Source organism: Erpetoichthys calabaricus, chromosome 13 (assembly GCF_900747795.2).
Source record: "Erpetoichthys calabaricus chromosome 13, fErpCal1.3, whole genome shotgun sequence".
NCBI lineage: Eukaryota > Metazoa > Chordata > Cladistia > Polypteriformes > Polypteridae > Erpetoichthys > Erpetoichthys calabaricus.
The window spans coordinates 36960210-36986456 of record NC_041406.2 but is presented as its reverse complement, the minus strand read 5'-3'; the positions used below and the strand labels follow the sequence as shown (position 1 = coordinate 36986456).

The following is a 26247-nucleotide window of genomic DNA, read 5'->3' as shown; positions in this document are numbered from 1 at the left end:
AAAGTGATTAAACAAAAAGCTATTGTCCCATGTATACCTGCATGCCTTTGACATGCCATCGACTAAAGCAAAGCAAGTGTGAAAAAGAGAGTAAGCATTGCTTATTCTACAAAGATATTCTGAAATGGCCTGGACACATTTGTTAGTACCCTAGAAAAGTTCATAGAGTGATTTTTCAAATTAGCTGTTCTTATTAATTAGTATTACACATGTCTCCAGTCCATGTTTGGTATTGTCATGTGTTCCACGCTGAATGTGGACCAGAGAAAGCAAAAGAAATGGTTGTCTGAGGAGATCAAAAAGAAAATTCTAGACAGGCATGTTAAAGGCAAATACAGTACTATAAGGCCATCTCCAAACAGCTTGATGTTCCTTTGACAACAGTTGCAAATATTATTAAGAAGTTTAAGGTCCGTGAAACTGTACAGTAGGCAACCTTCCTTGGCGAGGCCACAAGAGGAAAATCAACCCCAAAATGGTAGACAAAAAGGACAATTTCCGAAGAGGTACAAGCTGAACTCCAAAGTCAAGGTCCATCAGTGTCTGATTGCACCATCCATCATTTTTTGAGTGACAGTGGGCTCAATGGAAGAAGACCCAGGAGGATCCTACTGTTACAAGAAAATTATAAAAAGCCAGACTGGAATTTACACATAAGCCACAATGCTTTTGGGAGAATGTCCTTGGGACAGATGAGACAAAACTGGATTTTTTTTGCAAGTCACTCCAGCTCTGTGTCCATAGATGAAAAATTAAGCTTTTAAAGAAAAGCACACCATAGCTATTGTGAAACAAAGAGGAGGCTTGGTTATGTTTTGGGGATGCTTTGCTGCGTCTGGCACTGGGTGCCTTGAACCAGTGCAGGGAACAATGAAATCTCAAGACTATCAAGACGTACTGGAGCAAAACATACTGCCCAGGGGCAGAAAACTCTGTCTTATTCACAGGTCATGGATCCTCCAACAGGATAATCACCCAAAACACACAGCTGAAAGCACCCAAGAATGGCTATGAACAAAACATTGGACTGTTCTGACGTGGCCTTCTATGAGCCCTGATTTAAATCCTATTGAACATCTAATGAAAGAACTGAAACACACAGTCGGGAGAAGGCCCCATTCAAACTTGACACAGCTGGCGCAGTTTGCTCAGGAAGAGTGGGCCAAACTACCTATTGACAGGTGCAGACGTCTCATTGACAGCTGCAGGAATCACTTGTTTGCACTGATTTCCTCTAAATTTTGTGCAACAAAAGATAGGATTGTGGGTTTTTGTCCATGCCATTTTCATTTGTGTTATTATTTGAAATATTCTGTTGAATTAAGACTAAAAAAATCTTTTTTTTTGTTAAATACAGAATAAACAGTGATGGCTGACTTAACTTGAAACAAATAAAAGTAATTAAAGGTATTTCAGAGACAATTGTGGGTGGTTCTTTTTATGTGGTTGGGTACCAAGCAATTTGTCCATGTCTATATAGTATAATTTACTTTTGTGAATCTAGATATAATTATAACAATCTAGATGAGAACACACCTTTCACCTCAACAAAGCTCACCAGTCCTATCCACTTAATTCTTCTAAAAAAACATCAAGTCGTGTTTTGAAAGTCCCTAAAGTCCTACTGTCTACTACACTACTTGGTAGCTTTTTCCATGTGTCTATGGTTCTCTGTGTAAAGAAACACTTCCTAAGGTTTGTGTGAAATTTACCCTTAACAACTCTCCGCGTTCTTGCTGAACTCATTTTAAAGTCACAGTCTCGATCCACTGTACTAATTGTCTTCCTAATTTTAAACACTTCAATCATGTCTCCTCTTCATTCTTCTTTTGCTTAAAATGAAAAGGCTCAGCTTTTTTCATCTTTTCCTCTTAACGTATCCACTGTAGCCCTTGAATCATCCTAGTTGCTCTTCTTTGAACTTTTTCCAGTGTTGGACTTTTTCCAGTGCTGCTATGTCCTTTTCATAGCCTGGAAACCAAAACTGCAGACAGTACTCCAGATGAGGCCTCACCAATGTATTATAAAGCTTCAGCAGAACCTCCTTGGACTCCTACTTCACACATCCTGCTAACTTAACTTAACCTTCTCTTAGCCTTCTTAATGGCTTCTGAACACTGTCTGGCAGTTGATAGTTTTGAGTTCACTACGACTATAAATTCTTCTCAAAAGGTGTACTTTCAATTATCAGACCTCCCATTGTGTATTCAAGCCTAACATTTTTACTTCCTATGTGTAATACTTCATATTTATTTACATAAAATTTCATCTGACACAAATCTGCCCAAGCCTGTATACTGTCTAAGACCCTCTGTAATGATTTAACAGATTCCAGATTATCTGCCAATCCACCTAGTTTGGTATCATCTGCAAACTTATCCAGCTTGTTGCTTATATTGCTATCCAAATAATTTATATTTTAAAAAATGGCAGTGGGGGCGGCATGGTGGCACAGTGGGTTTGCTTCCTGGGTCCTCCTTGTGTGGAGTTTGCATGTTCTCCCCGTGTCTGTGTGGGTTTCCTTCGGGTACTCCGGTTTCCTCCCACAATCCAAAGTCATGCAGGTTAGGTGCATTGACGATTCTAAATTGTCCCTAGTGTGTGCTTGGTGTGTGTGTGTGTGCGCTTCCTGCGGTGGGCTGGTGCCCTGCCCGGGGTTTGTTTCCTGCCTTGCACCCTGTGTTGGCTGGGATTGGCTCCAGCGGACCCCAGTGACCCTGTAGTTGGGACATAGCAGGTTGGAGAATGGATGGATGGATGAAAATGGCAGTGGCCCTAGCACTGACCCCTGTGGAACATCACTTTTAACGTCAGACGGTTCTGATAAGGTTCCTCACACCCATAACCCTCTGCTTCCTGTGTCTGTGCCAATTTTGCAACCACCTACACACTACACTCTGAACTCCCACTTCTTTTAGTTTGATGCCCAACCTCTCATGTGGCACCTTATCAAATGTTTTCTGAAAGTCAAGATAAATAATATCATCTGCTTCACTTTGCTCCACTTTGATCATATCCTTTTGTTGCCTCCTCAAACAAATCCAGCATGTTAGTAAAACATGACCTCCCTCTTTTGAACCAGTGCTGACTGTTCAGTAATACTTCTCTTCTTGCCATGTGTTGCTCAATCTTATCCTTAATAATTCCTTCCATTCATTTTCCTGTGATTCACATTAAGCTTACTGGCCTGTAGTTGCTTGGATCTGCCCAGTAACCCTTTTTATACAGTATAACGGGATGATATTTGCTATTTCCCAGTCCTTTCGGAATTTCCCCAGTGCGTAGTAAGGTCCCAAACATATTTGTCAAGGTTTTATACATGTACTCGCTAACCAATTTAAGAACTCGAGGGTAAATATTATCTGGTCCTAGTGATTTGTTTGATTTCAGCCTATTTATTCTAAGCAGGCTCTTGGGATGTGGAATGTCACCTCTCTGAAGGGGAAGGAGCCTGAGCTAGTGTACGAGGTTGAGAGGTTCCAGCTAGATATAGTCGGACTCACCTCGACGCACAGCTTGGACTCTGGAACCAATCTCCTTGAGAGGGGCAGGACTCTGTACCACTCTGGAGTTGCCCCCGGTGAGAGGCGCCGAGCGTGTGTGGGTATACTTATTGCTCCCCGACTTGGAGCCTGTACATTGGGGTTTACCCCGGTGGACGAGAGGGTGGCCTCCCTTCGCCTTCGGGTGGGGGGACGGGTCCTAACTGTTGTTTGCGCGTATGCACTGAACAGCAGTTCGGAGTACCCACCCTTTTTGGAATCCCTGGAGGGGGTGCTAGAGGGCATACCTTCTGGGGACTCCCTCGTTCTGCTGGGAGACTTCAATGCTCACGTGGGCAATGACAGTGAGACCTGGAAGGGCGTGATTGGGAGGAATGGCCCCCCCGATCTGAACCCGAGCGGTGTTTTGTTATTGGACTTCTGTGCTCGTCACGGATTGTCCATAACGAACACCATGTTCAAGCATAGGGGTGTTCATATGTGCACTTGGCACCAGGACACCCTAGGCCTCAGTTCGATGATCGACTTTGTGGTCGTGTCGTCGGACTTGCGGCCACATGTCTTGGACACTCGGGTGAAGAGAGGGGCGGAGCTGTCAACTGATCACCACCTGGTGGTGAGTTGGCTTCGATGGTGGGGGAGGATGCCGGTCAGGCGTGGTAGGCCCAAACGTGTTGTGAGGGTCTGCTGGGAACGTCTGGCAGAGCCCCCTGTCAGAAGTAGCTTCAACTCCCACCTCCGGCAGAACTTCGACCATGTCCCGAGGAAGGTGGAGGACATTGAGTCCGAATGAGCCATGTTCCGTGCCTCTATTGTTGAGGCAGCTGACCGGAGCTGTGGCCGTAAGGTGGTCGGTGTCTGTCGTGGCGGCAATCCCCGAACCCGTTGGTGGACACCGGCGGTGAAGGATGCCGTCAAGCTGAAGAAGGAGTCCTACAGGACCCTTTTGTCCTGTGGGACCCTGGAGGCAGCTGATAGGTACCGGCAGGCCAAGCGGAATGCGGCTTTGGTGGTTGCTGAGGCAAAAACTCGGGCGTGGGAGGAGTTTGGGGAGGCCATGGAGAACGACTTTCGGATGGCTTCGAGGAGATTCTGGTCCACCATCCGGCGTCTCAGGAAGGGGAATCAGTGCAGTGTCAACACTGTATATGGTGGGAATGGTGCGCTGCTGACCTCAACTCGGGACGTTGTGGGTTGGTGGGGGGAGTACTTCGAAGACCTCCTCAATCCCATTAACATGCCTTCCAATGAGGAAACAGAGCCTGGGGACTCAGAGGTGGGCTCCCCCATCTCTGGGACTGAGGTCACCGAGGTGGTCAGAAAACTCCTTGGTGGCAGGGCCCCGGGGGTGGATGAGATACGCCCGGAGTTCCTCAAGGCTCTGGATGTTGTAGGGCTGTCTTGGTTGACACGCCTCTGCAACATCGCATGGACATCAGGGACAGTGCCTCTGGATTGGCAGACCGGGGTGGTGGTCCCCCTCTTTAAGAAGGGGGATCAGAGGGTGTGTTCCAACTACAGAGGGATCACACTCCTCAGCCTCCCTGGAAAAGTCTGTTCAGGGGTCCTAGAGAGGAGGGTCCGTCGGATAGTCGAACCTCGAATTCAGGAGGAACAGTGTGGTTTTCGTCCTGGTCGCGGAACAGTGGACCAGCTCTATACCCTTAGCAGGGTCCTGGAGGGTGCATGGGAGTTTGCCCAACCAGTCTACATGTGTTTTGTGGACTTGGAAAAGGCATTCGACCGTGTCCCTCGGGGAATCCTGTGGGGGGTACTCCAAGAGTATGGGGTACCGGCCCCCCTGATAAGGGCTGTTTGGTCCCTGTACGATCGGTGCCAGAGCTTGGTCCGCATTGCCGGCAGTAAGTCAAACCCGTTTCCAGTGAGAGTTGGACTCCGCCAGGGCTGCCCTTTGTCACCAATTCTGTTCATAACTTTTATGGACAGAATTTCTAGGTGCAGCCAGGGCGTTGAGGGGGTCCGTTTTGGTGGGCTCAGGATTGGGTCACTGCTTTTTGCAGATGATGATGTCCTGTTTGCTTCATCAGGCCGTGATCTTCAGCTCTCTCTGGATCGGTTCGCAGCTGAGTGTGAAGCGGCTGGGATGAGAATCAGCACCTCCAAATCCGAGACCGTGGTCCTCAGCTGGAAAAGGGTGGAGTGCCCTCTCAGGGTTGCTAGCGAGATCCTGCCCCAAGTGGAGGAGTTCAAGTATCTCGGGGTCTTGTTCACGAGTGAGGGAAGAATGGAGCGTGAGATCGACAGGTGGATCGGTGCGGCATCCGCAGTAATGCGGGCGCTGCATCGGTCTGTCGTGGTAAAAAAGGAGCTGAGCCGCAAGGCGAAGCTCTCAATTTACCAGTCGATCTATGTTCCTACCCTCACCTATGGTCATGAGCTATGGGTAGTGACCGAAAGAACAAGATCGCAAATACAAGTGGCTGAAATGAGTTTTCTCCGCAGGGTGTCTGGGCTTTCCCTTAAAGATAGGGTAAGAAGCTCAGTCATCCGGGAGGGGCTCAGAGTAGAGCCGCTGCTCCTCCGCATCGAGAGGAGTCAGATGAGGTGGCTCGGGCATCTGATCAGGATGCCTCCTGGACGCCTCCCTGGTGAGGTGTTCCGGGCACGTCTAACCGGGAGGAGGCCCCGGGGAAGACCCAGGACACGTTGGAGGGACTATGTCTCTCCACTGGCCTGGGAACGCCTTGGGATTCTCCCGGAAGAGCTAGAAGAAGTGGCCGGGGAGAGGGAAGTCTGGGCATCTCTGCTCAAGCTGCTGCCCCCGCGACCCGACCTCGGATAAGCGGGAGACGATGGATGGATATTCTAAGCAGTACTACGCCCTCTACAATTTCCAGATCATTCAGTACTTCCTTAGTAGCCCCTTATATATGAGGGGCCACGTGAAGACTTCAGAAAAATTTAAGTTTGGAGAATCTGCTGGTTTTTTTTAATTCCTCTTTTCTACTCCTGATTCACTTCACCTCTTCCTTGACTGTTCTTTTACTATTAAAATGTCGAAAGAATCTCTTTGGGTCGTCTTTCACCTTATCTGCTATATTCCTTTATAACTGCCTTTTAGCCTCCCTAATATCCTTCTTAATAGTTACCCTTATGTTCTTTTATGCCCTATGATTCACTTTGGAGTTATTAATCTTATACATATTAGGCAGCTGTTTTTCCTTTGCAGCTTTAATATCTGATATCAGAACTATCACAGAAAAGGGTATGTTGTCCTGAGGTCCATAACCCACAAATTGAAGATAATATAAGCTTAGACTAGCCTGCAAAGACAGAAGGGCTACAGTTATCTAACAGCTGTGAAGTGCTAAAGGAGACATATCAGAATCCAAAGCTTAGAAATAGGGTGCGGTAGAAGATCATACATCCGAGTTCCACTTAGGTAAGTGAAAAATAAGTAAATGTGGTTACAAACCTAAGAAACACAAATGCTGAGTCCTTGGTGACTAGAAAAATATGTTGCCGGGTGTGAATGACCCTGATTCTTTCGTATTCAAGCTCAGTCAAGGACCAGAAGGGAGGAAAATGGCATAATCCAGCATGTCTGGTGTCAGCAATGCGGGCTGCAGGTGGCAGTGTAATGATGTGGGATGTGCCTCTGTGGTGCATATTGGGCTCCTTGATACAAATGAAGAAGGATTTGATTGCCACATGGAAGCATTATACTTACTGTAAGAGCATCTGGTATTTTAAGTAAGCTTTGTGCTCTAAGGATGGAAATTGGCAGAATGTGAATTCAGCTTTGAGACTCTCCCAGTTCACCAACTCTTAATTCACCCAGTTACCTATGATATGGGATGTAGCTAGTTGTTTGAAGCAGAGCTCCATCAGCTAATTTACAGACACTCTAGGACTCTCTTATCTCTTCATTGGTGCTGTGTTTTTTTTTTCTCCTAAGGATGTGTCCAAGATCTAATAAAGTGTTAACACCATCTATTTATCAAATGTACCTCTGTTACGTACATCTGTAGAAAAACCTAAATTGACGAATATGTAGACTGAAGGCTTCGACTTATTCTTCTTCATCTTCTTTCGGCTGCTCCTGTTAGGGGTTGTCACAGCGGATCATCTTCTTCCATATCTTTCTGTCCTCTGCATCTTGTTCTGTTACACCCATCACCTGCATGTCCTCTCTCACCACATCCATAAACCTTCTCTTAGGCCTCTCTCTTTTCCTTTTGCCTGACAGTTCGATCCTCTTCCCAATATACCCAGCATCTCTCCTCTGCACATGTCCAAACCAACGCAATCTCGCCTCTCTGATTTTGTCTCCCAACCTGAGCTGACCCTCAAATGTACTCATTTCTAATCCTATCCAGTATTGAGTCTGTTGACTGAAGGCTATGAAATAAAAATAGGCTTGACAAACTGTAAAAATGTGAAAACAAGAGGCTTTTTAAATCAGTAGAAGAATTAATGAAACATAACAATAGACACTTGCTCTGTATAAAACTGTGCTTTCCAAGGCTTCCAGTAACGCCATTTCTTTTGCCTTCCTAATCATAGATAAAAGGATACTGTATCGTTCAAATATATGGGACATTTTACTTTATACATTCCTTATATGGGACTTCTTGAATAGAAGAGTTAAAAAGCAAAAAATTTATGACTGAGTGCTGTAAAGTCATATCTTAATTTAGAAACACATTTCTGAGCCTCTTTACACTGAGTTGATTTTCATAAAACACTTAGCAGCTCTTCCCAAATATTTTGTTATAAAGCATTTTTACCAGGTTTAATAGCAGTGAGAAAAAAATAACAGAGAGAAAAAAAAACTGCAAGCCCATATTTTTCTAGCTGTTTTGCTTGTGGCATGGTCCAGACCTTCTGCCTGTGGGTTTTCCTTATGACTTTGCAAAGCAACATCTGTCTTTATAACAGCATGTTAATAAATCAAGAGCTTATTAAGAGCTAAATAATTAGATATTTGAATTCACAGTTATTTTAGTATTTGTAATATTTACATAGGGTGTCAAGGTGGTTAGCACTCCTGCCTAAAAGGATCCTGTCTGTGTGGTGTTCACATGCTTTTCTACATGGGTTTTTCTCTGAGTTTTCTGATTTCCCCCAAAGATATGCATGTCATGTTAGTTGGGATGTGTGTTTCAGTTGGCCCAGTGAATGTTTCTGCCTTCTTGTTCCTAATGCTGTCGGGATAGGCATGGACCACCTGCCACCCTGTACCGGATTAGGCAGGTTTGAGAATGTTATTTTATGTTATGTGTTACTGCACCCCAAAGTATACATTATAAAGAAGCATTGTACTTAAGGAGAGAAGTGATTGCTAATGCAAAAGAACAAGAGTTGAACATTAAATTCACTTCAGTTTATTTTTGTATAGCTGATCTTTGCTGATTGCAGGCTCAGCACACTGTAAACAAGTCACAGATAAATGCAATGACAAACTTTATAAGTTACTAATTACATAATGAGCACACATAAAGACAGACTTGTTCAAAAAGAAAGGAAAACAAAGTAGTTTGAAAGAGACTGACATAAATTGAACTAAACAATATCTGTCTATTAATTAATTTTTGAACTATGGGCAGCCGTCAATGGTGGAGAGGAAAACAAAAAACTCCAGTTTGCAGAATTCCTAGAGAAAATAAACCTTTGGGTGATCCACGGTCTCTTATAAAGACAAAGACAACGTCAGACACATTCACAATCCTGGAGACCATGGCCAACTGGCCAGTTGTCCCCTCTTAGTCATTCTAGAGCCTGGCATAGACTGTCTAATAAGATGATGGAATCTTTTTATCTGCTGACTCCCAGTATCACAGATGGGCAGGAAAACGGCTTAGCAGTACAGCAGTGGCACCAAGTGCCACAGAAGGGTACAGAGAAGAGGAACAGAATAGAGGAGAGTTTGTAATGGCTCATAATTATTGTAATGCTTATATTTTTATTGAAACGACAAACAAATGTGATATGTACAGCTAATCAGCAGCTCTAATCTGGATATGCTCAACTAAAGTAGTGAGTCTTCAGCCTGGATTTAAAAACTAATTCCTAAAGGACACCTCTTATATAAACAGGTACACCATCCCACACCTTCAGGACCCTGTAACTAAAAGCTCAACCTTCTACTATTATTTTACTCATTCTTAGAATCTTCAGTAGGCTGGCATCTTAAAATTTTAATGCATGCTGCTGTGGTTTGTAAGTAATGATAAGTTTGGGTTGGTAAACAGGGCCTTTGCAATTTAAGACTTTATACGTAAGAAGGAGATTAAGAAATTAGCCCTAGGCTTAGCTGGAGGCCAGTGTAATGACTTAAGAACAGGAGTTGTCTTATTTCCTAGTTCATGTAATGATTCGTGCAGCAGCATTTTGAATAAAGTGACATGTCTACATAAACAGCGATTTGAACTGCTTGTGAATAACACATTACAGTAGTCAGTCTGACTAGACATTCATGCACAAATTCATTCCTCAGTACAGTATCTTATGTCCAGTTAGCTCGAAAAAACAGATTTTAGACATCCTTGAATTTGGCTGGAAGCAAACAAAATAAAAACTCTTCTGGCCACATCTGGGACTAACGTGTCATTTTTTTTTTCAGGTGTCATTCTTGTTAAAGTCCTTCAATCATCATCAAATGATAAATATTTTTTTTTGTATAACCCTAACTAAAAATAATTTATGTTCAGTAATATTTTTGTTTTTGTCTTCCACAGGATAATGATGTACGGATAATTATCGGTCAGTTTGATGAAAACTTGGCAGCCAAGGTCTTCTGTTGTGTAAGTACAAACATATGGATAAATTAATTAACAAATGCAACTAAGGTGTAAAGAAGAATTTTCCGATGTTAGTCATTGGATGGATTATTCATAATATCACTCATATTATTTTAACAGCAAAAACATTTGACCATTACTGTTTCTAATTTACACTGATGATGAGGATTCTGGTCTAGTTAGTAAATTTGTGAAATTAGCAGATGACACTAAAGTAGGATGAAGCAAAACAAAATTCAAAAAGACCTGGACAAGCTTCAGAACTGGGCAAGCACTTAAAAAATGTAGCTTAAAGGAGAAAAGTGCAAAGTGCTACACACGGGCAAAAGGAACGTCAATTATAAATACAAGATGGGGAGACAGTGTCCTAAAGAAGCAACCTCCGAAAAGGATTTAGAGGTTTATGTTGGCACAACATTTCATCATCTAAGCAATGTGCAGAAGCTATTAAAAAGACAACATATTAGGTTATATTATAGAAACTGTTGAATATAGATTGACAGACATAATGCATTGACTTTATGATGCACTAGACCGCATCTGGTGTATTATGTGCAGTTCTGGTCACCACACTACAAGACAGACATAGCAGAATTTGAAGCTGTGCAGAGGAGAGAAACCAAGTGCATCTCAGGACTGAAGGACATGGCCTACTGTGACAGACTCTGAGAGATAAAACTGTTCAGTTTTGAGCAGAGGAGACTGAATGGGGAGCTAATCTAGGTCTTCAAAAATTGACATTGACAAAGCAGGACCAGCAGAACTCTTTCAACCTAAGGGTGAATCACATACTCAAGGGCACCAATGAAAATGAAGGGGAATTACATTTAGGAATGAAGCCAGGAAGCTCTTCTTTACTCAGTGAGTTGTGGGAATCTGCAACAAACTACCGAGTGGAAGTAGCTGAAGCAGAAACCTTGACAACCTTAAAGAAAAATCCGTATGAGATATCGAGAGAGCTTAACTATTGGCTACACAAATGAGCTTGATGGAATGCATGGTCAAATTTCTTATGATTCTAAGGCAAACATTTTAGGTTGATTGGTGATTCAAAATTGGCTGTTTAAGTGAAGCTTGATGTCTGTGTAAGTGTTACCTGTAACGGACGGTCTACCACCCAGGTTTACTTCCTACTTTACACCAGATTCTGCTATAATAACCTTCACATCCCTGGAATGCTGCAATCGAACAGGTGGACTACAAAATAAAAGATGAATAAATCCTAGCTTATGTACGTTAAATGGAGTATGAGTGCCTTGAACTTTGAACAGGCATTGTGGGTCATGGAGAAGACGACATAAGTTCTGTTTAGAACATTAGAACACTCTAGACAAGAACAGACCATTCAGCCCAACAAAGCTCGCCAGTCCTATCCACTTATTTCTTCCAAAAAAACATCAAGTCGGATTTTGAAAGTCCCTAAAGTCTTAAATAAAATAAAATAAAAGTCTTTAATAAAATGCAGAAGTCAAAGTGTCCTTTCACTTTGTTGTACCAGTACTATTGCAATAGTGTAATCAGCATTTTTTTATTTTAGTTTTTGCCAGGCATGCTTTCTTACTAAATTCTGAAGACATGATTTAAAAAGTGGTGTAGCTTACAACTTCAAGCTGTCAGATAGCTCAGCTATTTTTTCCTGGATTAAGATTTTTTCCTTGTTGCATTATTTTGGATTATTATGATAAACACTGAAAAATTCTAGCAAATTTTGCGCTACTGTGCTTGGCAAATTTTGTCATCACCATATAAAACACATTTTTCTAAATGTGGCTGTTTAAACATTTATATGATTTAACTATCAGTACACATTTTTTATAGATATTCATAAAACCTTCTTTCAGTATGATATGGCCACTCAGTAAATCATAGTCACAACTTTGATTTTATTTATCCATCTGCTGTGAAACAAGCTTAATCTAACGGAGGGTCAGAGAGCTGGAACTGGTGCAAGCTTAGCCGGATTCAAGTGATGGATGTGATGCCCATCGACCTGAAGGCACACTCACCCTCACAGGGATCAAGCTCATAGGGCCAATTAATCCATCATGAATGTCTTATAATGTAGAAAGAAAATTGGAGAATGTGATGAAGATTTAAGCTTCGTTCAGAGCAGTGCTAACCTCCACACCGCTATGCTAGGTTTACTGTATGCTGAAATTAAGGTAGATGTGAGCTCATCGAAGAACACTATTCTTCAGCCATTAAATTGACAGCAATAACCTTGGATGGTTGGATGCTGACATGTATCAAGTCATCACATTATTAGTTAAGATGGCGGTTTGTACCTCTAAGCACACACTCATTGTTAAACTTACCAAGTCTCAGTGAATCACAACACCTGTAAGACACATTTTCTGCTTGTTATTTTTGAGCTTTTGCGTATTGGGATTAGCCATTTGGTGTTCTCTTCTCTTTACCATATTCTGGCCAATCTTCATCCTCTGGTCCTTTTGTTTTGTTCTTTATTTCACCTTATACAATTTCTTGCATTAGGAATTTGTTAGTTTTCGCATACCCCTTGGGGTCAGAGTGCAGGGTCAGCCATTGTACAGCGCCCCTGGAGCAATTGAAGGTTAAGGGCCTTGCTCAAGGGCCCAGCAGAGTAGGATCTCTTTTGGCAGTGATGGGGATTCGAACCAACAACTTTCTGGATACCAGCACAGATCCTTAGCCTCAGAGCCACCACTCTGGAAGAAGATCAGGAAAAAGATGAGGAAGCACCTGGAGCACATCCGGGGCGGGATGAAAGGGGCCGCCTCACTCCATTCGAGGAGCTGGAGTCGGGAGGGAGAAGATGGGTCTTGCGAGAGATGGTGGAGGGGGCTGAAGAGAAGTAAAAAGGACTAAGCTTGTGGTTTGTGCACGGTGTTATTGTGTGGTGCAATAAAAGTGCATGTTTTTAGCTGATCTTTCACACCAGGCTTACATAAACCAGGAAAAGTCTTTTGCAATGACATTGATTTTGAATTTGGAATTATTGTCAGAATTTGTGTTTTTTTTATTTTTCTGGTTTCTAGACTATTTTGTTTTCTATTTGGTTATTAATTTTTGGATTACATTAAGGTTTTTTGTTTCTGTTTTTGATTTTTTTTCCTCTTTTCTAAATTCTTAAAACATAAATAAACATTGAATTTTTGTATTGAATTTTGTTGTAATAAGCCAGGGGTTTTATGGCTCCCCACTGCTCCTTCATTGTACTCTCTTTTGCGTTTCTGATTTTTTTTTAGCCTCTACTCATTCATGGCTTGTGTAGGCCACAAGCTTGCTCACTGAGCTTAGGCCAAGGCCAATTTTTCATTTCTAGGTCTGTTTGAAGCCATACGTCTGAGATCAGTCAAACCCAGCACATCATACAGGTGTCAGTATACCACCAGTATTTAAGAAGGCAGCACAGTAAATGCTTCTTCATCCTTGTTTTTTTCTCTACATACAGAAAAAATGTAAAGACAGATAGGAACATTTGTTTGTATCTTTTGACCAAGATTCTTACCTCAAAGCTTTGAGTTTTGTTTACTAGATCCTCCTTTTCCAGCTCAGATTTTGGTTTGCTTTTTCAGTCGATCACTTTGTTAATTCCTACTTGCAGGTTTCATTTTCTAGTTTATTCTAACGTTTTCTGTGGGCTTCACGTCTCATTACATCCTTGTTCTTTGTCATGAGTATTTTGAAGGTGACTAAGTGTTTTGGGTTGGTGGTGCTGCATTTTCATTTTATCCCTCAAGTTTTTGTCTTTTTGAAAACTAACTTTGTTGTGTCGGGGATTGATTTCTGCCTTGTGCCTGTTGTTGTCAGGTTAGGCTCTGATGCATTATATGAATTCAGTCATGAGTGAATAGATGGATGGAAAACATTATATGTTTTTGTCTGGCAATTGTTATGAGAACCAATTAGTATATCTGTTCAACTTCATAAGCAAGATGTTTGCGCCTAAATATTTTACATATACATGCCATTTCAAAAAATACATTTTCATGCTTACATGCTTAGAGATTTCACTACTTGGCTACAAGCTACATGGGGCTACATAGCCTAATAAATGTAAAAGTTGTCACTAAGCTACAAAGAGCATGTTTTTTTAAAATGGACACACAGCAAAAATGGGATAAACAGGAAAGTATCTTCAATTTGGGTAGTTGGGTTTGTGGAGTTCATTTAAATGGAAAGACTTGACAAATTTAAAAATACACTTAAACTGCTTTCCCAAAGATGTTGTGGACACGTGGTACAAACACTCGTTGCTCTGACAAAGTGTTGGGGTGTCAACACGATCACCCCCTTTATTTTCCATTTTCCAACCCGCTGAATCCTAACTACAGGGTCACGGGGGTTTGCGGGAGCCAATCCCAGCCAACACAGGGCTCAAGGCAGGAAACAAACCCCTGGCAGGGGACCAGCCCGCCACAGCAACCCCTTTAGCCTACTTGCAAACAAGGTAAACAGGCACTCGATGGCACTAAAATAAATGTAAATTGTCTCTTTGGCTATTGCTATCAAGGATCCTTTCAAAGGTCTGGGGAGCTCTGTCCTTCTCTGAGGTTTGGATCCAACTGAGATACTGACATTGATGGGGTTGGGGGGGAATGGTCATCAGTTGCCCTCAGGGGGCATCTTCTCTGGGCTGAAGAAGAAAAAAGAAACAAGCCTGTTAGCGGCAGCATCCCCAATCACCCTGGTAGGGTATTCCATACCTGGGATGAGTCTTTGAAGTGTCTCCTCAAACACTCGTGCATGGCAATGTCTATAAAGAGATTGAAACTGTGACGCACTAAAGAACAGAAACATACTAAAGAAGGCATAATGACAGGCTATCTTTGTCTATTTTCTTTGACTTCATGTCTGGAAAAGCTGCTGTCTCTTCTTCCCATTTGATTAAACTCAAAGAGATTGTGCACAGATACAGCTGTTTAATGAATATGGAATTTCTTCAAAGGTTTTGTGAATTACTTGCCTTCAAAACGTTATCTGAAGTATTCAAACCAAAGTTTAAGAATAAACAGCCTGATCCGTGAACAGATGGACAACAGCAGTGTGGCACATTTTACAAAATGTGTAGAAGATAACTCTATAGATGGTTGGAGAAAAAAATATGCTTTTATAGGCATATCTGCATGTTTCTACAATCTTAGCTCTATTGAGGCACAGTGCACACGTCTTAGTCTTCATCTTGCTCAGGGTACAACAAAAACTAAAACCAAAGTGATTTTCTCAAAAAAAAAAAGACATTAATTGAGGTAAGTCACCATTATTTAAAAACTAAAACAGAAAGTTTCAGAATCTCATAAAACTAAACTTAAAATAGTATGGAAAAAATGTAGAAACTAATACTATAGGAATAGTATAGAAACAAATGGTATATAAAATGGTATACCAATCAAATAATTTTTTAAATGGAACTAAAATAGCCTTGTTCTACAAATACTGTTCCCTTTACCAACAGGTCTATTTGGTTGTCCCAAAAAGATACAGACAGATGTCTGTGAATTTCTTAGCACAGTCCTTTTTATCTTATAAGTGTGCTCAGGTGTGTAAAGTGTAAAGCAGGGGTTCCCAATGCCGGTCCTGGAGGCTTTCATTCTAACCCTTTTCTTTATTAGTGACCTGTTTCTGCTGCTACTCTTTTGAATTCATTTTCATTTACTTGCTCTTGAAGACTCAGACCCCTTAATTATTTCTTTTTCTTTAATTAGCAGCCAAACAATAATGAGACACAGAACGAGCCAAAACACGACCAGCAAACTGTGTCCATCATACCGTATCTGAAAATAAAGAAAGGTGAAGGTCTCAGGAATGTTGATCTGCTCAGGCCCCCCAAAACATTTGAACAGTGCTCTTAGAAAAGAGAAAATCGACAAATTTTGAAATGGCTGCACAACGAGAGCAGCAACAAGCCATGGAATTAAAGAACGGGATTAAATAACAACAAGATTCTACGCCTAATTAAGCAACTGGTTGGAGTGAAATTGGTTGGAGTTTGAGGCCCTGACTTAGTTGGTCTTCTGTTGGCTCACTCACTTCACATTTCATTTCTGTTTGGGTGGCATTTAGGGAAAGAAATGAAGCAATCGAGAGGAACAATGAAGAAATTCAGGGGAAACGAATCTTAAAAAGCAAGTCAATTAAAATGTATTCAAAAGAAGTTAATTAGTAGCAAAAACAGGTCACTAATTAAGAATAGGGTTAGAATGAAAACCTGCAGCCACTGGGGCCATCCAGAGCCAGAATTGTGGACCCCTGGTGTAAAGTGTGTTTAAAGTGGTGTTCCAAATCAAATTGGTTTAAGATAAGAGGTTCCATACTTTTTTAACCCAAAGCTCCCAAAATGTTGTACCATCTGGTCATTGCTTACCCACTAACAGAAACCAAATGCTGTGAAGTGGAGCAGGATCTCGTATCTTGGTTACTGCTAACAGTAGTCACACAGCACAATTTGGGATAATACTAGATCTGGTAATGAAAGCAGCTGTTTAACTACAGCGGGCGGCACGGTGGCGCAGTGGGTAGCGCTGCTTCCTCGCAGTTGGGAGACCTAGGGACCTGAGTTTGCTTCCCAGGTCCTCCCTGCGTGGAGTTTGCATGTTCTCCCCGTGTCTGCGTGGGTTTCCTCCGGGCGCTCCAGTTTCCTCCCACAGTCCGAAGACATGCAAGTTAGGTGGATTGGCGATTCTAAATTGGCCCTAGTGTGTGCTTGGTGTGTGGGTGTGTTTGTGTGTGTCCTGCGGTGGGTTGGCACCCTGCCTGGGATTGGTTCCTGCCTTGTGCCCTGTGTTGGCTGGGATTGGCTCCACCAGACCCCCGTGACCCTGTGTTCGGATTCAGCGGGTTGGAAAATGGATGGATGGATGTTTAACTATAGCAGTCTATTGACTTGTATGTGATCAAACGCATGGGATTTGTTTAGATCAAGTGTTGTCAACCTTTTTTCTTTGTGATTCTGAGATTTTTTTTACTGAACTGTTTTGAGGTCTGTGTATTTCAGAAGGCACATTATCAACGGCTGTGGGTGAGTCGAATTCCCATTATGAATGTGTATCCTGTGGAACTACTGAATTACCAGAGGAAAATCTTTAAGACCTAGAAAAATCAAATGGGAAATCCTTTCTGTGAATTCTCCTTGATTCTGAAATGACTTAAATTATTTCTTCTATTCCTGTCCCCTAAATCAATTAATTTGGATGAGGGATTAGTGACTTAGAGTTGTAGTGTAATATTTTACTTTCATGGCAACTTACTAAATCCTGCATAGCGTTGAACTCCTTGGTGATCTTTTTTTGCTCATCTTTGACCTCAGCTGTATCGCAGTGAATCACAATAAGCTCTTCCCAAGAAGACTTTGATATTGCAGTGAGTTGATCCATCATGAATTTCTTCAAGTTAGAGGACACTGCTTGTAACCAAGGAGATTCGATAGTAGCATAAAGTATTTGTGAAAATGTTTTCAGAGAAAATGATTAAAAAGAGTGGCTCCCAATAGCTACTCCAAAAAGCATCCATCAGCTGCCTAGGATCACGTTTAAAATCTATTCCTTCTTTTCTTAATGAACCCCCTTGTATGGTTTGGTACCTTGGTCACCCGTGTTTTGTCTGGATTTTAAATCAACTCACAAGTGCTCCCTCATGTTCACATTATACAGTATTTAATAAACAAGCTGTGTAATTTAATAATGTGTAATTAAGTTTACTTTATAAATGTGGTATTGCATTCATTTTCAGCATGGCTTTTAAAGGTTAAAAGTATGTCTACAGTCAAACTGGGGTGACTTCAGTAAAACTGTCACATTAAATTAAGGTGGAACAGTATATATGTTTTATTTTATAAAGCACTGGCTTCAAACTAAGTCATATGTGAGCCCAATTTATAAGTATGCAGCAACATTGTGTTGATTTATTGTTTCATGAAAACAAAGCTCTCTTAATTTGCTATCAACAGAATTTAATAATTTTTCAAATATACCTTCAGTTGCAAATACAAAAGTTGAAGCACTATTGACATTTTTTAATAAAACTATTATTTCCAAGAAATATCAAATTTATCAACAGAAATGAAGGTTATTGCATCAAATTATAAATGTTATTTTACATTATTGTTATTAATAAAATAGTAACATTATTGTAATTTATTTATTGCTCATTCAATTAAAATGTTTGTAAAAATGACTCCATTCTGAAGTACCAAAAAAGGATGCACAGTAAGGGTTCAGTCTTCATTGGGCTTACTCATCAGCTTTGAGAGGTCTTGGTAAAATGTCACTGCACACGGTCATTTACAACTCTTTAATATCAGAATGACACCTGAGACCTATTTATAGGAATCACTCTCAGTCAGTGCTGACAGCGTTTTTGAACACCTTGATATATTGCCCTTAGAATGCATTTTTCACCTCGGTTTTTATTATAAGTTTTTGACACAACTCCAGAAAATGCTTCATTCTGGTAGCAAAACTACCAACAAATTACTGTCTGAAGTGCAAGGTGGACACTGAAGCTAAAAAGCAAAACATAAAATGCCAAATAGGTTGGGAATACACATTTCAGCAACGATCAGAATACATAAGAGAGATACATAAAATTAAATAACCCTAAGGCTTAAACGGCAAAGTAAGGGGTCTGACATTTTTAACACTAAGAAGAGGCATACACTATCAAATTTTAGCCTGTCTTGTGAGATTCAAAGAATTTAGATTTTTTAAAGTCAGTGTAAAATCACAGGAAACTTGTTGAAGGTTATAAAGTTGCTAATCACAAAGTTCTGAACAATCCAAGTAGCTCATCAGCTCCTGATTGTTTTTTGAGAAGTAAAAAAATCCAGGCATTTTTAACTGATTTTGGAAGCACAGATGTGAAACACTGGTGAACACACGTGAAGGAGGAAACACTGATTTAGTTCTATCAAAAAGATCATCCACTATTACCTTCAAGAAATATCATGATTGGGTCCTCAAAGAAAAAATGCTGAGAAGCTGCCAATTCCTTATAGAATTGCAGGTTTATGTTTTTAACAGATTAGCATAAGTAATGATGGTCCAATACTCATAAGATGAAGGCACTTATATTCAAAATATGCAGTCTTATGGATTTTGGCCAGATTATCTGAAAAATCACCTTTAAATTTTCCTAGTTTTATGGCAATCACCTATTTTAGTAATTTCCATTTTTAAGTGTACATATACAGTACAACAGTTATAATGAGAACATCTGTGATGATCCAAAGTAGTGGCTCTGTTACTAGGAATGCTGCTCGACTATAACAAACGGGACAGCCATGCTAAAGATTGTTATTACAATAAAAACAGCTGACCACTCCATTTTCAGGGGCCTCATGCATAATGCCGTGCATAGAATTCACACTAAAACATGGCGTATGGACAAAGCGAATATGTGCGTATGCACAAAAAAATCCAGATGCATGAATCCATGCGCATGCCAACTTCTACGTTCTTCTGCTAAATAAATCCCTGTCAGCATGAAAAGTAACGCACATGCACACGTCTGCTGCCACTCCCCAACTCCTCCCAGAATTACGCCTCTTTGAATATGCAAATCAATATAAATAGCCCTTAAGTTTGCCGTTCTGTGAAAAGACAATGGCAAAAGCACGGGGGAAAAAGAAGAATTTCAGCAAATACCAGATAGAGCAAGGGAAAAATTACTATTTGTTGGTTTAGGCAGTGATATAATCAACAAAAGGAAGCTGACTGAGTGACATTGTGGCGGAGAAACTCGAAAGTTCAAGTTCAGAAAGTCACAAAGTGCCCAAAATAAATAAGAAGTTGTCAGATATCAAAGTCGCTGTGAAGAGGCGAGTCGTAGCCCACCGTCTGAGTGTCATATGGAAGCATATTAGAGTACAGAGAAAAGAAAAACAAAATAGGGACACAGTTGAAAAAAAATGTCTAAATGTCAACTTTAATCTTGAAATTTCCACTTTAATCACGTAGTTTATTTTGTCATTAAAGTAGAACGTCATAAACTTCATCTTAAAATCGTTTAATTTACTAGTTTCTCAAATCCCATCGTAACTAAAGTAGCACGTTAAATGCTTTTCATATTGTATATGTTCTTCTATGTAGTCTTTGTGTGTGAATCGCTATGTGCTTCTCAAACGGGCTTTCTCTTCCGGCGACAGGACACAGAATACATTACATTCATGATATTACAGCTCTCTGAACAATTTAAATACTAAAATGTATGCTCTATATCATTTTCACAATGGTGCAGTGATAGTGACGAGCTGGCGCCCTGTCCAGAGATTGTTCCTGCTTCATGCAAATTGCTTGCTGCACCATGCGCGAACTTCGATAAAATAATTTATTGCAGCAGTACTGTCTCTCTCATACATACTAACCCCCAATTCCTTTTCTTTCTCCAAGTAACCAATCGCCACATGATCATATCTGTAATCAATACAAAGCCATCTGTAAGCTTAGAATGCCGATTCTTCAAAACTTTTATGGAACATTGTAACATCTTCATAGTACATGTTTAATTATTCTATCCATCTATCCATCCAGGGTTGTGCCAGTCCCAGCAAGCATAGAGCGTGAGGCAGGAACAATCCCTGAACAGGGCGCCAGCTTGTCGCTGCTGCTGTCCACAGTGTCCTCACATGTTTAATTATTAACAATATACATTATTTTAATGAAGTTTAAAACTTACCTGTATAACGTAATAAACATGCTTTACTGCATTTTATCTTAAAAATGATATCAAGAGCTCCAAGAAGATAGCACTTGGAAATCTAAATCGACTTAGAAGCCAGTCACCATCATATTTAAATATGCGCTTTATATAATGGCTCAGGTTGTGCAATATTATAACTGTAGTGCAAGTTTACAGTGAGGCAATTGTACTTAGAAGTATAGACAATTCTACCTGGAACACTTGATGGATTGATTGAGTGCGTTTAGAGCTCTTGGGATGAAACTGCTTCTGAACCGCAAGGTCCCTACAGGAAGACGGTCCAAGAAGATAGCACTTGGAAATCTAAATCGACTTAGAAGCCAGTCGCCATCATATGTAAATATGCGCTTTATAAAATGGCTTAGGTTGTGCAATATTATAACTGTAGTGCAAGTTTACAGTGAGGCAATTGTAATTATAAGTATAGACAGTTCTACCTGGAACACTTGATGGACTGATTGAGTGCGTTTAGAGCTCTTGGGATGAAACTGCTTCTGAACCGCAAGGTCCCTACAGGGAAGACGCTGAAGCGTTTGCTATATGGGAACAATTCAAATAGATTGCGTGCATGGCTGAGGCAGCGTCTAATTGATGCTGTATCCCGATAATCTGATCAGCTGCTGTATAGCTGTGATTCCACACTCAGATACAGTGGGTTAAATACTCTAAGTGGTGCACTGACAGTGACAATGCTAAAGCAGCTATACTATTTGGAATAGTTTGGCCATTCTGTGCACCATTATATGGTTACAGTTTGATTACAATCAGATGCCTTAAACTAATAAACGATATGCGGTTAATTTCAGTGTATTTGATAAAGCCACGTCAGGGATGTGAATCTAAAAAAGAAAGGGAAACCAGACAGGAACAGTAGCACTGCTTTGACGCTGGGTGCTGCCAGTTTGCAAAACCGAGCAGAAAACTTACGTACGCCAGGGATAGAGCTAGTGTGAAAATGTGCGTGGCTTTACGGCATACGCACCGTTTATACATGAGGCCTCAGGGCAGGAAAATGTGACACAAAAGCCAATTGTCGGCCTAACAAAGATGTTTTTGCCTCGTCTTCAAATAAAACTTGGACTGATGAAAAATTAGTAAAACTGATGATCAAGAAAGGTGAAGGATTTCAATATTTGAAACTGATGTTTCCAAGAATAACTGATGCCCAGATTTGTTGGTCCACAAATCATAAACGTCATCAATGAGAAGGAGTTTGAAGATATGCTAGCTGGGCTGGATGAAATCACGTGGAAGTCATTCAAGGATGTTGTTAAGAATTTTCTTGGCAACTACAGAGCAACACACTACATCCTGCATGCTTCAAGCATACAATTCCATGAAATGTAACATGTCACTAAAGATTTGTTTTCTATATTCACACTTGGTTTTCTTCCACTAATCTTGGTGCAGTTACTGATGAACATGGTGAAAGGTTTCACTTGGATGTTGCAGCAATAGAAAAGTGGTATCAGGACAATTGGAATCCAATGCTGCATGACTGAACCATCAGATGCTGAGTATAAATGAAATTCAGCAAAACATTTTAGTTTAATTGAATGAATGCAGTATATCAGTATCATTAAGTGATTAAACACACTAAGTTCAATAAAGGTAATTTTCCCCCAAATTCACGTTTTGTTGTTCAGTGTAATGTGTTAACATTGAATATAAATTTGCTGCACATGTGAACACCATCCAATATAACAAATCACCTACCAAAGATTTGTGTACTCACATACAGGGTATGATACATAGTGTCAATTCTGAAAAATATGGAGGGTGTATTGATAAACAGACAGAATGGCTGACTACATTAGCATCCTGGTTGTCCTATGCAGGAGTGAATAGAGAAGAGAGAGTAAAGTCAATTAAGTAAATTGAGGTCTGCAATGGACTGGTGCCAAGTTCAGATGTGCTTCCTGCTATATTGCCTAGACAGGCTGTGGTATCTGAATTGGATTAAAAAGATTTACAAAATGGTAAGGTTAATGGATGAATGAATATTACTTTAAAGAGGAGGGTTTGAAAAACTTTCAAAATATTTGTTAGTCTAAAATGAGTCAGGAAGTGCAAATATGTGTGGCAGACAGAAGACAATAATCAGCTATACTTCAGAAGAAAATCAGGTTTGGTGGCAGAGGAAAGGACCAGAAGATGTACACTTTATTATTTGTGCCCACCATCCATTATGCTGGAAACTGTGTCAGTTTGAATATGGAACTTAGTAAAATGCTATACATATATAGCCAGTTGAGCTAAATGTAAGACGCTGATTGTCTTTATGCTGCAACAAGCCCTAAAATACCTTTAAAGCTCAGCATGGTAATTTGAAAACATACAGTAAACCCCCAAATAACCTGTTTGTCCTTTGCACATGTAGTTTTTCTTATTCTATTTTTGCCTAACATTAAATCATGAAACTGAACCTACCCAGTTGTTGCCATGTAATTTTATTGTATGTCTCTTATTTCTCAAGTGCAACTGATGCCCCTCCCTTCATATCATATTAGAATATTAGAACACTTTAGACAAGAACAGGCCCCCTGAAACTCACAAACTTATCCCTCCCTGAATCCACTACATTAGCATTTCTTATAGCAACATTTATTTGAACAATAAATACTATATATAAATAAATAATAAATAACAAGGAAGCACAAATCACAAACTTAAATATAACACCTTGATTTGCTTCCTTTATAAATGAAGTTCTAATTAGTAATAATAATAGTAAGAATAGTCCAGGTTATCAATGTGCTGTTACTCTTTGTCACTTGATATAGCCAGCAGTAGGTTTGCAAATTTGCTAAATATCAAAAACTGAAAGCGGCAGGTGCTCCGGTTTCCTCTGACAGTCTAAAGACATGCAGGTTAGGTGCATTGGTGATCCTAAATTGTCCTTAGTGTGTGCTTGGTGTGTGGGTGTGTGTGTGTGCCTTGCGGTGGGCTGGCGCCCTGCCTGGGGTTTGCGTCCTGCCCTGTGTTGGCTGGGATTGGCTCCAGCAGACCCCCGTGACCCTGCAGTTAGGATATATTGGGTTGGATAATGGATAGATGGATGGATCAAAAGCTGAAACCTCTCATTCATATAACTATGCAAACCTTTAATTCAGTACTTTGTAGAAGCCCTTTTGGCAACAATTACAGCTTTGAGTCTTCTTCGTAAGTCTGTACAAGCTTTTCAAACCTGGCTTTGGGAAGTTTATCCCATTCATTCGGCAGATCCTCTCAGGCTGTATTAGAGTGAATGGAAAGCATCTGTAAATTCCCATCTTCAGATCTCTCCACAGATGATCGATAGGATTTATGACTGTGATTTTTGGTGGACCACTCAAGAACACTCAGAAAGTTGAACCAAAACCACACCAACATACCAGCATTGTCTTGGATGTATGAATCAAGTCATTGCCATTGTAATGCTAATCATTCCCCCAGTCTAAGTAGGTTTTCTTTCAAGGACCTATCTATATTTAGCTATAGTCATCCTTCCCTCAATTTTGACAATTTTCGCTGTTCCTGCCATTGACAAGTACCTCCATACCATGATGCTGCCACCACCATGCTTCACTGTAGGGATGGTAACAGGCAGGTGAAGAGCTGTGCTGGAGTTCTTCCCAAAGAGTTCAACTGTTGCCTCAACAGACCCGAGAATCTTGTTCCTCAGTGTTCTCAGTGTCCTTTAAACTGTCATATACCTTTAACTCAAGAGTGCCTCCTGTCTTGCCACTCTACCATAAATACCTGATTGATGGAGTGCTACTCCTTCATTCCTTCTGGCGTGTTCTCCCACTTCAGGAGAGGATATCTAAAGATCTGTGGGTTCTTGGTCACCTATCTGACCAAGGCAATTCTTAATTTGGCCAGACAGCCTAGTATGAATCCTCATGGGTCTGAACTTCCTCCATTTCACAATTGTTGAAGTGCCATTGTGCTCCTGGGAACACTTAAAGCTTTAGATATGGTTTTATACCTCTGTCCTGATCTATGCCCATGTGCCTATCACATTTTGATCACAGAGGTCTACAAAGCGTTCATTGGATTTCATGCCTTGGTTTTTGTCCTGACTTGTAATGTGAATTGTGGACCTTATATACACAGGTATGTGTCTTTCTAAACAATGTTCAATAAACAGATGGACCCAAATCAATAGGTACATGTACCTCAAGGTGAATTAAAGTAAACAGGATGCACCTAACCACAAATTGGTGTGCCACAGCAAAGGGTCAGAATACTCGAATACCTTTCTGAAAACATGCTTTATCTTTGTCATGATAGATTATTGAGTGTAGATTGATGGGCAAAAATTGCACATTTATCCCATTAAAAATAAATCTACAACACAAAAAAATGTGCAGAAAGTGAAGGGGTATATCTTTGGATTTCTTAACGCTGTCTTGCACACTGAAATATTTCAACTTTCACCAACATCACAGCATTTTTTGAAAGCTCATTTAAATATTTCAGATGAATGAATCAGTCTTAATTTTGTATAGTTCCTTTTCAGAATTCTCTGCTATAGCTCTCTTAGGCTATGATGTGTATTTTATACAATATAATGTATAGTTATTCAAATACAATTTTCAAACTGTGAATGAGTGAGGTAGATTATGTATGTAACGATTTGATGCATCCCCCAATAAACACAATTCTGCATTTTTCTTGACATATGCTCTATTTTTTAATTTGCTTTCTTTGTCATTCTGTAAAAGAAAATAAAAAAGTAATTGAAACTTCCTGCCTGTTGAAATAAGAAATCCTGACTTCATTTGTACCAGTGAGAAAGTGAGATTATATACAGTATAACATTTAACTTTATATTTTGTTCTCTGATAATAGTTTACATATATGAAGTCTTATTTCTTTTAACCGGGTATTCACTATTAACTATTTTGGGACTTTACATAATGCTTAATGCAAAGGTCTATTTTTGGACTATACCATTTAGCTGTATGCCGATTGGTCTGATTGAAATGCTTTGTAGTCATTACATGTAAATGAACAAAATAAGTTTTTTTGTTTTGTTTCTTCAGTCTGCCATGTTTCATTAAACAAAGCGCAAAGTGGCTCCTCATGTATAACACCTGATGTAGAATCCATACTATAACATGGCTTACGGACAAAAACAGAAATGTGCATATGCACAAAAAATCCAGATGCATAAAACTGCGTATGCCAAGTTCCACACACTTCCTCTATATAAATCCCAATAAGCATGAAATTTAATGCAAGTGCACCTGCCTACAGCCCCATCCCAACTCCTCCCAGAATTTTGCATATTTTAATATGCAAATCAATATAAATAT

The 26247-nt window shown here is 40.4% G+C and overlaps 1 protein-coding gene across 1 annotated transcript in view; it reads left to right on the top strand.

Annotated features, from left to right (window-relative positions):
* gabbr2 (gamma-aminobutyric acid (GABA) B receptor, 2) overlaps window positions 1–26247 on the top strand; it is a 911705-nt gene that overhangs the window by 584704 nt on the left and 300754 nt on the right. Inside the window, exon 5 of the mRNA XM_028818131.2 lies at window positions 10205–10270. Coding sequence (XP_028673964.1) covers window positions 10205–10270 — 66 coding nt within the window. The remainder of the gene's footprint in view (window positions 1–10204; window positions 10271–26247) is intronic.